Source organism: Trachurus japonicus, chromosome 19, assembly GCF_045865225.1.
Source record: "Trachurus japonicus isolate A0001 chromosome 19, Traja_1.0".
In the NCBI taxonomy this organism is placed as follows: Eukaryota; Metazoa; Chordata; class Actinopteri; order Carangiformes; family Carangidae; genus Trachurus; species Trachurus japonicus.
In genome coordinates, this window is record NC_140925.1 from 3,885,985 (window position 1) to 3,900,353 (window position 14,369).

General features: G+C 40.6%; 2 protein-coding genes across 2 annotated transcripts in view; one reads left to right on the forward strand and one right to left on the reverse strand.

The window, feature by feature from the left end:
* The window catches only part of LOC146967164 (protein HID1-like), a 26,953-nt gene extending 21,082 nt beyond the window's left edge, over positions 1–5,871 (reverse strand). Inside the window, exons 1-3 of the mRNA XM_085761500.1 lie at positions 5,715–5,871; positions 4,004–4,153; positions 2,495–2,665 (exon numbers count right to left, since the gene is read on the reverse strand). Coding sequence (XP_085617626.1) covers positions 2,495–2,665; positions 4,004–4,153; positions 5,715–5,780 — 387 coding nt within the window. The 5' untranslated portion in view covers positions 5,781–5,871. The remainder of the gene's footprint in view (positions 1–2,494; positions 2,666–4,003; positions 4,154–5,714) is intronic.
* Positions 5,872–8,341: 2,470 nt separating this feature from the next.
* LOC146967165 (urokinase-type plasminogen activator-like) lies at positions 8,342–14,369 on the forward strand. The gene is made up of 11 exons (XM_085760895.1): positions 8,342–8,465; positions 8,550–8,664; positions 9,190–9,297; positions 9,756–9,909; positions 10,643–10,740; positions 10,824–10,862; positions 11,681–11,879; positions 11,979–12,130; positions 12,959–13,099; positions 13,778–13,926; positions 14,020–14,369. Exons 1-11 carry the CDS (start codon positions 8,346–8,348, stop codon positions 14,203–14,205), a joined length of 1,461 nt encoding a protein of 486 aa, XP_085617021.1. The 5' UTR covers positions 8,342–8,345; the 3' UTR covers positions 14,206–14,369.

Sequence of the window (14,369 nt, forward strand, 5' to 3'; positions counted from 1 at the left end):
GTAAAGTGTTACCAAACAGGGTATTTTATACATCTGACTGAGAGGTTTTTAAAAAACACAGTTTCTGCTCCATGACAGTTGCGACAGAGCGGATTAATGTGATTAATTCAGCCGGTTCCCAGCGCTGCAGCTCTGCCTTTTACCTCAGTCCCACACTTTAATTAACGGACATTCAATCCCTCCTTAATTCAACCGCTGGCCGGGAGGAGGAGGAGGGGAATACAATATGGGTAGTGTTTGGACCGCGGTCCCCCGACGACCAGGTAACCAGAGAACCAGCAGCCGTCAGGGCAGGGGGAGAGAGGAGGGAGAAGAGGAGGGAGAAGAGGAGGGAGAAGAGGAGGGAGAAGAGGAGGGGGGAGGTGTGGTGGTCGACTCTGAACAGAGATCAACAGCATCGACAGCAACAGTCTCACGTTACAGATCAGATCCTCCACATCAGAGCAGCATCACTGTTCATCAGACCGACAGATTCAACCCAACGCTCCTCTGTCTAGTCGGCTGCTCGTTGAATCCCGCAAAATAAACGCAGTTTCTACGTCAATGCAAATTTAAATCCTAAAGAACAATAGAATTGTATCTTCTCATGAATGAACAGTTTTTATTTTAACCTAAAACAGCATTTTGAGCCGTTTAAACATGTTTCTCTGCAAAATCCTGGACTTCATTCTTGCATCAGCAAAAGCAGCAGCAGTGAGATTCATACAGACTGAAAACCTGCTGAGACTGAAGTCATAATAGCTATTTCTATTATTTATATATATTAATTTAGGTTGTTTTTACCTGTTAACCTCTGTCTTTCTTTCTGAATGATCAACCCTGTGACTGAATGGACTTGGATCCAGTCATTAAAGCAGAAATACAATACTATGTTATTGTCATTTTCAGCATTCAGGGTGTTAATGCTGCTCAATGAATCTCTCAAAACAAATAAAAGGTTTGCTTTTGTGAGAAACTTGTTCATCCTAAACTTTAAATCTCATGTGGCTGACTTTAAAAACCAGTCTCTTATTCCCACTCTTATTCTTGTTATCTTCTTTCCTGTTGTTGTTGTCATTTGTATTCTTTATATTTTAATCTTCACTGTATTATATACATGTCACATCTGTCGCTGCAGCTGGAAACAACACTGAGAGAGTTATCTCTTGGCAACAAACTGAATCGAAGGCAACTGGACTTGTATTTGTCTAGGAAGACGTTTGGCCTCTTATCCAATATCTTATCTTCATCAGTTCATAACGCGTCGGTCGGACTAGTCCTCTCTAGTCTGTTTTTGTCAGACTAGTGAGACATTCAGGTTAATGTCAGTAAATAACAAAGAGTGAATGTCTTCCTGTCTATGAGAAGAATTAAAACTGTGATTTATCTAATGAAGGAAGATGAGGACAGACACAGCGTCAAGGTTTAACTGTAAATACTGAAAGCTAATAAAACATGGGCGCCCACACAGAGTTTTGTAATCTAACTTGTAGAAACTCTTCCTGAGAACATTCCTTTCTCATTAGTCGACTCGCAGCAGCAGATTCTCTCTCAGCAGCTTCAGTGTGAAACCGTTTAATCCAACAGACTGAGAGACAGACTGCAGCCTTAGTCAACCAGAAACACAATTAGCTACACTTCCTCACCAAATGTGACAAATATATAAATATCAGAGAAACATATTTCCAAAAATTTGAATCAATAACGAAAGGTTTTTTTTTTAAACTATCAGATGAGGAAAAACTGCCCATCGTACTAGGGGAAGAATCAAATAATAATAAATTAGCAGCAGCCTGTGTTTCTGCTGCCATAGACTGACAACACTATACTGTAGATGTTGTTTTCTTTAATTGTTACGATGATTATTTTTTAATTCCAAACGCTTGCTTTGGCAATAATAGGTACAATGTATGTCATGCCAATAGAGAGCCGAAGCAGAAGCAGGAAGTAACGGCCCCATGGGTCCTCAACTCCGAAAAAGTCTCCCATGTAAATGAACGGGAGTCAAAGTTTTATTTCGTGATCCGTTTGAATTGCGCCATGAGAAAAAAATATGACCTCTACCTGTTTAAAACATCACGTTTCATGCCGAGAAATCAGCAGTTTATCGTAAAACGGCAACAGAAGAATGTATTTAGTGTGAAGACGCTCTAGGACGACAGATCTGTGTCCCACAAAAAATACGTCACCAACCGACACGGAAAAGGGCGGCATGTGGTGACGTCACCTACGCGACTTGTAGTCTTTCTGGTTACGGATTCTTCTGAATTTTATTTTACAATAGGTTTACAACAAACTGCTGATTTCTCGGGATGAAACGTGATGTTTTAAAGGTAGAGGTCATATTTTTTTCTCATGGCACAATTCAATCGGATCACGAAATAAAACTTTGACTCCCGTTCACTTACATGGAGACTTTTTCCGAGTTGAGGTCCCATGGCGACGTTACTTCCTGCTTCCGCTTCAGCTCTCTATGAAGCCATTTGAATTGAATTGACCACTTCCTGTCACTCACCCTGGCTCGCCCGGCGCCGGGCACCGTGGACCAGAAGAAGCCCCTCCAGTCGGCGTCCTCGAAGATGTAGGGCAGGATGCGGGTGAGGAGGCGGGTGCAGTTCAGGACGACCTGTCTCTCTCTCTCCGAGGGGCAGCCGGAGTCGGCGCCCTGGACCAACCGCTCCACCGCCTGGCGGACGAAACAAACGCACACGTACGACACGAGACTGTGAAGAAACACCGATGCTCTTTAAAGCGGAGTTAAATTAGTTTCACACTGAGGTGATGTGACTTTTACCAAAAGTGCAGAAATAAACATAAGACATAAATTAGTTTAAAGGGATAGTTCAACATTTTGGCAAATTGGCCCATTGCCATAATCCCTATAGTCATAGTAGTAGGTTTGTTACCTTTAATTGTCGGTGCAAGCTATTTTTAGAACGGCGGAGCAGAGCCGCGAGCTGCTCAGAGCTACGCTACGGAGGCTAATGGGATTTCTTGGTTTCCCTCATCAAACTCATCAAATACACAATCCAACAACTCCAAAACGCTCTGGTGGACAAGTTGTGACCTGCACATTCACCACGCTATGAGATAATAATGGAACGTTAAGAGACAGAGTTGTTTTAGAGGTAAATGCAGAGACTGCTTGATGAAAAACTGTCCCTGAAGGCAACGCGCATCAGCGGTTTTGCATGAATTTACCTCGTAACGTTCCGTCATTACCTCATAGCGTGGTGAATGTGCAGGTCACAACTTGTCCACCAGAGCGTTTTGGAGTTGTTGGATTGTGTATTTGATGAGTTTGATGAGGGAAACCAAGAAATCCCATGAGCCTCTGTAGCGTAGCTCTGAGCAGCTTGCCGCTCTGCTCCGCCGTTCTAAAAATAGCTTGCAGGAGGTGGAAAAGAACCCTAACCCTAACCCATAACTAAACACCATTAGATGAATCATATATTCAGAGCAGTGTTGAGCTGTTTGTTTGTGTATTTACTGTGTTGTCGATGCATTTTCAATTCTAATGGACAATAAAGTTTTATCTTTTCTCATTAAAAAACAGTTTGTTTACACTAAAACAGCATCTTGAGTCATTTAAACATGTTTCTCTGCAAAATCCTGGATTTCATTCATGCAACAGCAGCAGCAGCAGCAGCAGCAGCAATGGTGCGTTCAAGGCAACACGTGACTTTTTTAATAGAGCAAAAATATAAATTTGGGTGTTTTTGCCTAATAAAAAATTAACAATTATCAACTTTCTGAATTATTAACCCTGTGATTGATTGGACAGTTTGAACACTGTCACGTTTAGCCGCCAGGATGTTGTGACTTCCACTGGTTAACTTGATCCAGGTTCAGAACATGACTGGTTTTTGTGTTTTTTTCTTTCACTTTGTCTTAAAAAATGTCTGCGACCTTTGACCTTCTCACAAACTGACGTGTTTCGCTCTCAGACTGTGGGAACAACAAACAACAGCAGCAACATTCCTGCGACTCGGACCGTCTCCGGGACCAAACTGCAGCAGCTCACCTTGTAGCAGAGGGTTGCCAGGTTGGACGGAGACTCCTCTCTGACCGCTCGGATCTCGGCCGCCGGCACCAGGGTGAAGACGTCCTGGGCCGTGGTGGAGGCGTCCACCCAGAACTGGTCCCAGAACAGGTCGTCTGTGGCCTCGACGGGCTGCGGGAGAAGACACACACACAGAGAGATCATTGTGTGTGTGTTTACATGTGTTTGCAAATGTTTAGAAACTCCATCTTCTGTTGAGTTTTAGTGTAAAAACAGGTAAAAACATCAGAAAGAGAAACTGAAATGAGCTTTTTCTCGCGTTTTTTCTGTCTTTAATTTAAGAAAATAGAAAAACGACAAACTCAAAACTTCATTAATTGAACTTATCCTGCACTAATTAAAAATAAATGTAAATTGTCATTACGTTATGACAGTTAAGATGGACAGTGGAAGATAAGATAACATCACTGCTGCTGTTGATGCAGCACAAACAGCATCGACATGGAAACATCTGCAGCCTGCAAAGCAACATCTGGATCAGCTGAGAGGACACGTGACGTTTAAAGCAGGTTGAAAACAAAAGAAACTTTGCCAGATGTCCAGTGTTGAGGATGGATGTGTTTTGGTTTGGAGAAGGAAACGTTTCTCTGACAGGAAAGACTGGAGTTCAATATATCAGTAAATAAATTCTGGGAGACAAATGTCCTGCGGTCAGTGAAGGCAGCAGATCCGAAACAAACACAACATCATGCACTAATAAAGTTAAAGTGCAACCTTTTAATGTGGATTTGCTGTGAATTGACAGTTTTTAAAAACATTTTTGCTTGAAACCTGATCAAAACAATCAATATATGATCAAAATTTACTATTGATCGACTCCTCGATTCAGTGTTTCACCATTTCAGCTCTAAAACAGTCAGATATGGAGGTCAGCACCTAAAGGCTGCAAATAATGGAATATTTTCATTATTGATTAATCAATTGATCGCCTTCTCCAAACATCTGAGTCACTGTTTGCTGGTTAAATATCAGAGAACAGTAAAAATGACCATTAAGACAAACACCAAACTGATGTCATCAACTGTCATCAATCCCTCTGCTCTTTATCACTGTAAAATATTAAATGTTGAATATTCCTGCTTGAAAAAAAAACACCCAACTCTTTTCACTTTGCTGTCGATAAACTGATTGATTAATCAACTATTAGTTGCAGGTCTAACTAACCCACATGCAGCACTGACTGACTGACTCAGGCTGCTGATAACATCTCCTCAGTTCCACCTTAAATGCACCTGCTGCCACCACATTGCTGCTGCCTGTTCAAAGACACGTCAAATTCAGTTGTTTTCACATCAAATGTTTCATGTTAAAGTTATTTCAGGATAATTTAATAAAAAAAATGAGCAGGAATTGATAATGTTAGGCCTGAATTTAACGTCTCCAGCTTCTTAAAGTGATCAAATATCAACAAAAACAGAAATATTCCAGGAAATAAACGAGTATTTAGTGTAAAACTCATCATTTCCGAGCAGATTTCAGTGTTTTCCTTGTTTTTCTCTGCACTTTGTGTCATCAGGGCTTCACAACAAGCTGCCATCTGGCACCAACTTTCCCTCCCCAGCCTCAATTTAAAGCCCACACGCACAAGCGACGCGTCTAGCTCCGTTTGTGTTTTCTTTTCTTTCTTTCTTTTATTGTGGGGGGGAAAAAATAAATAAATAAAAGCACGGACCTGAGTCTTGGTGGTGAGCTGGATCACCGCCTTCCTGAAGTGCAGTTTGGTGTCGGTGTTTCCCATGTTTCTGTCCCGGTTCCTCCTCCCTGCTGCCGGTGGTTTTGGTCTCCGCCGTGAAGGAGGATAATCTCCTCATCCGCCGCTCTGCGCTCTGACGCGTTCAGGGGCCGCTCGGAAACTACCACCTCATGTGTGTTTTAGCTCCACTGAGACTCCTGCTGTCGTTTTTACAGACTTAAAACCATTTAAAAAGACGGGAAATATAAATATAGGCTAGCCTACACTGTTGTTGTTATTATATTCTCTGTGATTTTATTTCAGTTTTAATATCCGTCCGTAAACTTTGACACACGTCTTTATCAATCAGCACCACAACAAGCTCATGCTGACTGTGTTTATGTCTTGTTATCTTATGCTAGCTTTACCTCTTGTAGCCTACATAAACATACATGTAACTTAGGCTATCTCGATTCAAAACTTACAAATGGTTTAACATGGGGCATCCAAATTCAAACAAGTTGACACAACAAATAGGCTAGCTAAATATTTCTAACACAAGCAAATAAAATGACAGAGAAAAATCAAATAACTAACTACGCTAGAAACGTAGAAACATGTTAAAGACGGATAAAGTAAACTTTCTCATTGATGTTGCTAATTCTGTGTCTCTCTGTGCTCAACAGAAAAATTCCGACGGGACTTTAACGTCTCATCTACCAAGCAGGATCCAAACTCGGCCACTTCCGGGATCCTAATCAGGTGTGTATGTACGTGTGTGTGCGTGTGTGTGCGTGTTGTTACCTGCTGTTTGTTTAAGTGACTGAGCCCTAACTGTGACGCGTCTTCACATTAGTCTCTTGACTGAAACTGACCAAAGGATCAAAGTGTTTTGACCGATTTTATGAATAGGTCATGAACTCATCGTGTTGCAATTCATTTAGCCTACTTATAAAATGGGTCACAATTTAATGATGCTGCCACAGTTTAATCCAATGACTAATAACTGAATCAAAGAATAGTTTGGTTCCTAAAGGACGAAAAATAAACAAATAAAAAAAATAGTATAAGAAATAGATAGATAGATAGATAGATAGATAGATAGATAGATAGATAGATAGATAGATAGATAGATAGATAGATTGTGGAAGTTTATTATGTCCGAATGTAGTATTTAGTTTAGTTTCCTTTTTTCTTTTTTAAGATGGTATGAGGAACAACTTATTGTCTTGAAAAAGAAAAAGGAAAACTAGATAGATAGATAGATAGATAGATAGATAGATAGATAGATAGATAGATAGATAGATAGATAGATAGATAGATAGATAGATAGATAGATAGATTGTGGAAGTTTATTATGTCCGAATGTAGTATTTAGTTTAGTTTCCTTTTTTAAGATGGTATGAGGAACAACTTATTGTCTTGAAAAAGAAAAAGGAAAACTAGATAGATAGATAGATAGATAGATAGATAGATAGATAGATAGATAGATAGATAGATAGATAGATAGATAGATAGATAGATTTCTCCTTTTCAGGAAAATTGTTTCCACTTTATATACATACAGCCTACATACAAATATAAAAACAGAAATAACATTTCCAAAAAGATTTATATTTTCATTCATTCATCCAGTCGTATCAATTCTTTAATTCATTCATTTCTTTATTATTAACAATTATTTATACTTGATCATTTCATTTCATGTCATTTTTTCATGTCAATCTAATGGCAAAGAAAATTAGTTAGGGCAGTTTTTGAAATTATAATTTATACTTGACTAAAAAATAAATAAATAAAAAATAACACTGACATAAAAACTGTATGTAACATCAGATTAAAATGGAAAGAGAAAAGCAGCAACAATGTTTTTTTTTTTAAATTATTATTATCATTACTTTTTGTTTCTAAATAAATCTACAGATGGAAATTAGCTGTGAGCTAAATCTGGTGCAACCATCTCCTCGTTGTTTTCTGCAAATGATTAATGTAATTGCACACTGTCTCTTAATAAACTAATAAACTAAACTAAACCAAACTGGAAAAGTCCAGATTTAGTGAATAACACCTGAACACCATGGACACCTGTGACACACCCATGGATGACTGACTGACACTTCTTCCGTGGGTCATTCCTTGCACCAGTATCAGTTTCCCAACAGATGCTGCTGTGGAGTCACTGGGTGTGGAGGAGGAGGACGAGGACGATGATGATGAAGAGGAGGAGGAAGATGATGATGAAGACGAGGAGGAGGAGGAGGAGGAGGCTGCACTGCACTGCATCACTTCATTATTTCCAGATCGTCATGGAGATATTTTGAGAACTTAACTCATTTCATCTCTGATCCAGATTCACTTCGGCGATGCAGAATCTGTTAAATTCACCGTGTGAAAACAGCTGCAGGTCGAAGACTCGCGTGTGTGTGTGTGTGTGTGTGTGTGGGTTTTCACTTCCTGAGATTCACTGATGTGGATTAAACACTGACTCACTACTTCACTATTTCTTCACACATCAAATCGACTGTCAGCCAATCACACCCCCCCCCTCTCTCCTCCTCCTCCTCCTCCTCCTCTCCGCTCAGAAACAGGATAAAGCCCGAGGATGTTTCCCTCAGCTCTGCAGGCTCGTTCATGCACAGAGTGTTTGGGTTTCATTGTGTGTGTTTGTGCGTTTGCAACATGAAGACGACGAACAGCGCTGGTGTTTTCCTCTGGACCCTGATGGTTCTTCTCCTGTCGACGGCTGAAGCTGTGAGGAGTTGGTTTATCTCAAATGCTGCATTCAGGCTCACGAGAGATAATCTGACTTTTATTATCATTATTTTACTCTTTCAGGGCTCATTGAGAGACAGAGACTGGGAGGACATTTCTGTTTCAACCTCCTTCTCCTCCTCGTCCTCGTCCTCCTCCTTGTCTTCATCTTCCTTTTCCTCCACGTTTGAAAGTTCAGGTGAGAAACTCTACATTTGTCTGGTTGTTGTGTGTGTTGTGTGTTTGGAGTTGAGGCTGCACTGCAAAAACTCAAAGTCTTACCAAGAATATTTGTCTTATTTCTAGTCAAAATTTAATTTCTAGTCAAAGCAAATCTCATTCTACTTAAAATAAGACACATCACATTAAAAAAGTAGCTTGTTTTTAGACACTTTTTACTTCTTTCAAGCATATTTTTACTTGAAATAAGTAGAAAAATCTCACAGTGGAGCAGTTTTTCTTTCTTATTATTATTACAAGCACAAAAAACTTGCTTTCACTGGCAGATTTTTCTACTTATTCCAATTGAAAATTAGCTTGAAACGAGTGAAAACTGTCTAAAAACAAGTACATTTTTAGGTGATGAGTCTTATTTTAGGTGGAAAGAGATTAGTTTTGACTAAAATTGAGACATTTTGACAAGAAATAAGACAAATATTCTTGGAAAGATTTTGAGTTTTTGCCGTGTGCATGTGGCTGAACTTCATCTGTCCTCCTCCGTCAGGTTGGATCATCTGTCTCAACGGAGGCTCCTCTGTCCCGTCCCTGTCCAGTGGTGAACACATGTTTTGTATTTGCACCGATGGTTTCGAAGGACGCCGCTGTGAGAAAGGTGAGAAGCTGAACCGTAAAGCATAATAAAGTGCATTTCATTGTTGTTGTTGTTAGATTTAGTCTTAGTCTTAGTCTTTTGGACTAAAATGCTTATTGGTTTTAGTCAAATTTTAGTTACTTCTATGTCATATAGTCCAGTTTTAGTCAACGAAAACTCAAAAAGGTTTTAGTCTAGTTTTAGTCAAAAGTAAAAAAAAGTATAGTCTTATAACAAATTAATTTAGGTCAATAAGTAGCCTATTGGAGATTGCTGTTGGGCAGTGTCACACATAAGTTGTGAAAATAGCAGATCTATAAGTTCAACACATTGCAACACATTGTGAGCTTACAGATTGGCTATTTTTCACCAATAATTACAATAACAAAGGAATGGTTTGAGACATAAGGTTTCCACCCAACGGCAAATACTTTCTGATCTAAGGATTGTGCATTCCCTCCTCTGGTGTTTCTGTGTAGTTAAAGGTCCTGAGTGCTACAACGGTATCGGACTGACCTACAGAGGCTCCGTGTCCAAGTCAGAGAGCGGACGGACATGTGAGTCATGGGATCTGGAAACCAGGGAGAAATACATGTCTTCAGACGTCAATGGAGGGAGACACAACCACTGCAGGTAAATAAACTGATCAGTTTTGGCTTTAATCCCTTTGAAATAAAACAGTTGGAGGTTTAAGTGTAAATCAAGACTGAAAAACATCCAAAACAAATCTTATATGTGATTAAAAGGTCTTTAATTTAATCAATTTTTAAGTAATTATTTGTACTGATAGGTTTTTAAATGATTTAGTGATAAATCAAGAAACTTATTGACAATAATCAAAATAAGGACTCTACAAACCCTTTTACCTTTCAATTTTTAATGTTTCTAGCTGAGTCGTTTCAAACAAGACTTTTGCAAAAGGTTGCGTAGATACACTGCAAAAACTCAAATTTCCAAGTCTTATTTCTTGTCAAAATGTCTCATTTCTAGTCAAAACTAATCTCTTTCCACTTAAAATAAGACTCATCACCTAAAAATGTACTTGTTTTTAGATAATTTTCACTTGTTTCAAACCAATTTTCACTTGAAATAAGTAGAAAAATCTGCCAGTGAAAGCAAGTTTTTTGTGCTTGTAATAAGAAAGAAAAACTTGCTCCACTGTCAGATTTTCTACTTATTTAAAGTGGAAAATTTGCTTGAAAAAATTAAAAAAGTGTCTAAAAACAAACTACTTTTTAAATGTGATTAGTCCTATTTTAAGTATAATTAGATTCATTTAGACTAGAAATAAGACAAATATTCTTGGTAAGATTTTGAATTTTCGCAAGACGTTTTGTTTGATGGATCTGATGTTTTCCATCGACAGGAATCTCCTCTTCAGACGGCGTCCGTGGTGTTACGTCAGGAGGAACCGGCAGCTGGTCTGGGAGTATTGTGACGTTCCCCGCTGTGGCTTCAATCCCTGTAGGTTTGTTTCCATTATCGACAATAACATGTTGTATTATAGTGTCTAAAAAGACTCTGACCTCTGATCTCGTCACTTCCAGTTCCAGATCCTTCACCTGTGCCCACGGAGCCACAACCAGGTGAGTTCACCACTTCACTGAAGAGTAGGTTCAGTTGTTCAAAAGGTTTAATCTGAATCAAAATGATCCAGATTTTTAAATCCCTTGGTTTACCATCCAGGATCATGTAATCCATCTTTACTTTTATCCCAGTTGTCATTATCTACTCACCCTCATGTCGACTAAGGACTGGGAGAAGTTTCAGAGTCCTCCGTGGCTTCTCTGAGTTACAGGGGGTCTCGGCATAGCAAGCTTGTTTGTCAAGCTTGTTTTGTAGCAGAATCTTCTCGAAGCTCCTCTTCCTGGTTCGTCAAATTTGGACGAACTGGGAAGAGGAGCTTCGAGAAGCTTCCACTACAAAACAAGCTTGAAATATAGACTTATTCAAATTTTTTCGGGACAATTTCGCATTTCGGGGCTTCAATACAAGACGGACATTACATACGAGCAGCATGGAGGTATGGATGTTTTTTGGTGTGTCTTTTTGTTACGAAGACAGTTGGTATCCATTTGCAACCGTTATATGGACATGCACTGCTACGCCGAGACCCCCTGTAACTCAGAGAAGCCACGGAGGACTCTGAAACTTCTCCCAGCCCTTAGTCCACATGAGGGGGAGGAGATAATGAGTAGATAATGAGAAATTTCAATTTTGGGTGAGCTATCCCTTTAAACAACTGGGCCCAGATCTGATCAGGGTTGGGGTTCATGTTAAAGACTTGGGATCTGATTTCAACACAACACCACCTGCTCCCAAGTCCAGGAACCAGACCCCGACTCTTACTGGATCCTATCACCACGCTCTTTCCATTGATTGTTTTGACCCGTGTTTGCTCCAGCTGCAGAGTTGAGCTGCGGCCAGCGCAGCAGGAGGAAGCAGATGAAGATCGTGGGTGGAACAGTTGCCACTGTGGAATCCCACCCGTGGGTCGCTGCCATATTTTATCGCGGCAAATCAAAGGAGAAGGTTTTCCGCTGCGGGGGCAGTCTGATCTCCGCCTGCTGGGTCCTCACGGCCGCCCACTGCTTCCCAGAAGGGTAAGAAGTGATGTCATCGACTGTAGCCACAGCAGGTGCTGAAGAGGAGAAGAAGGAGGACGACGATTGGACTGATTCTTGTCCGTCTGTGTTTTTCAGCTCCCAAACAAAACAGCGTCGCTTCTCCGTCACCCTGGGCAAGAACGCCATCAACGAGACCGACCCGACTGTGGAGCAAACGTTCAAGGTGGAAGAAATCATCATCCACGAAGGGTTCGACAACAGTGAGGGCAACTTCAACAACGACATTGGTACGAAACAAGCCTTTAAAGAGCGGTTGTTTGTGTCTGAACTGGTTCAAGTTGCTTTAGAAACCAGATGCTGAAACTAAAACATCCAAGAAAAGCAACACTGATTAGTGACTGTTGATGGCCTCATTCATCAGATTTAGGGATGTCCGATAATATCGGCCGATATTATCTTAAAAATGTAATATCTGTCCATATCGTTATCGGTTTTTCTGCCGATAATGAAAACCCGATAACAATGCCTTCATATAGTGAATTAAGTAGCGGTGGACCGTCGCTACTTAATTCGCTACTTAACTATTACCGTCACTGATTCAGACACACAATAAAAGTCCAAACAATGCTAATCTGTGGAATGCATCCAGTGGGGCATCACAATAGATGGAGTTTATTGTTTATTGTATTCTTTGGATCCCCATTAGTCTACATAATGATGCAGACTATTCTTCCTGGGGTCCACATTAAATCAAACACTTATTCCAACAATACAGTGTTTATACAAAAAATTACATAAAATCATTCATCCTGAATATATAAACAAGATTATAGAAATGCATATTAAGTAGTACAATGTAAATAAGTTAACATGATCAAGAGGAATAATATAGCTTTTTACATGATTATCATACGGTCATACATATCATACAGTCATACAGTAATGAGTTAATTCCTGACAGAAGGTATGTTGGTTATTAGTTTTTTTGGGGAAAAAGCCTGCATATCGGTATCGGAAATTCTAGTTCTGGACAAAATCGGCTATCGGATATCGGCAGATTTCCAATATCGGACATCCCTAATCAGATCAGTAACTCTGTGATAACCATCCTGCAGCGCTGCTGAAGCTGAAGGCCAAACAGGGACGGTGCGCAGAGGAGAGCAGCTCGGTGAGGACCGTCTGTCTGCCGCCGGCTCTGCAGAACCTCCAACCTGGAGTCACCTGTGAGATCGCTGGATACGGGAAAGAAAAACACGGTGAGGAGGAACGTCCTGAACGCTGTTGTGATATCTGGTTGGAACAGACAGAAAAAGTGTGTTTGGGTGGAGGTCAAGTTCATGCAGACCAACAAAAGTAGCAAAAGTTTGATCGAACCTTGTACTTTCTCAAGAGATTGGTCCCTGTTGGGTCTTGACTGTGTGAAATGGGATGTTCAACAATTCACTGTAGCTTTGTCCAGAACCTTGCAAACCAACTACATGGCTATCCATTGGTTTTCCATTGGTTTCCCATTGGTTTCCCATTGGTTTTCCATTGGTTTTCCATTGGTTTCCCATTGGTTTTCCATTGGTTTCCTCCATTGTTCACATTGATGATAGACAGTGCCTGGTACAAGAATCAAGTAGAGTTGAGTTGGTTCCATGTGCTGCAGGACGAAAGGTCGGTAAAGTGATTGTGATTCATCCTCTGAGGACTGTAAACATCTGCAATAAACTTCCTGCTGGTCCATCCAGATGTTGTTTAGACATTTCCATTTCACAAGAAAAGTGATGAATCAACCGAATAGGCTATTTAAAGCTGCAGTAGGCCTACTACCATTCATTCAACTATAAATCCAACCATTATTTGAATTAAATGAAAGGTTATGGATGTAGTAGTGCTTACAGGTAGATACAAGGACTGGTACAGTGTGTTAACAGCTTTTCTCCTTGCAGGTCTGTGGTACAGGTCTCAGTACCTGAGAGAGGCCCAGGTGAACCTCCTCGCTGATGAAGTCTGTCAACACAACGACTATTATGGAAAGATGATCACTGATAACATGTTTTGTGCCGGTCGTCCGGACTGGAGCCAGGACGCCTGCGAGGTATGTCTACGTGTTCGGACTCGATCAGACTTCCACAGAACAGTTTTCTGATTTCCTTTAACGCTGCCTCTCTCTGTCTCTGTGAAACCACAGGGAGACTCTGGAGGGCCGCTGGTGTGCGAGGTCGACAACAAGCTCTTCCAGTTCGGAGTCATCAGCTGGGGCGACGGCTGCGCCAAAGAGTTCAGACCCGGAGTTTACACCAGAGTGACCAACTACAACCGATGGATAGAAGAGAAGACGGGGCTCACGTCCGTCGCCGCGTTACCTCAGAAGTGAAACTTTCATCTCACTGGTTCTGACGAGTTCTTTAAAGCGGGTGAGGCTCGAAATCGACACGTCAGACTAACATGAAACACAATGGCCTGATCCTCCCGATGCATCTGGTTCCAATATGGACAAATGCAATATGCAAATTGCAGAAGCTTCAGTTTTTTTGGTAA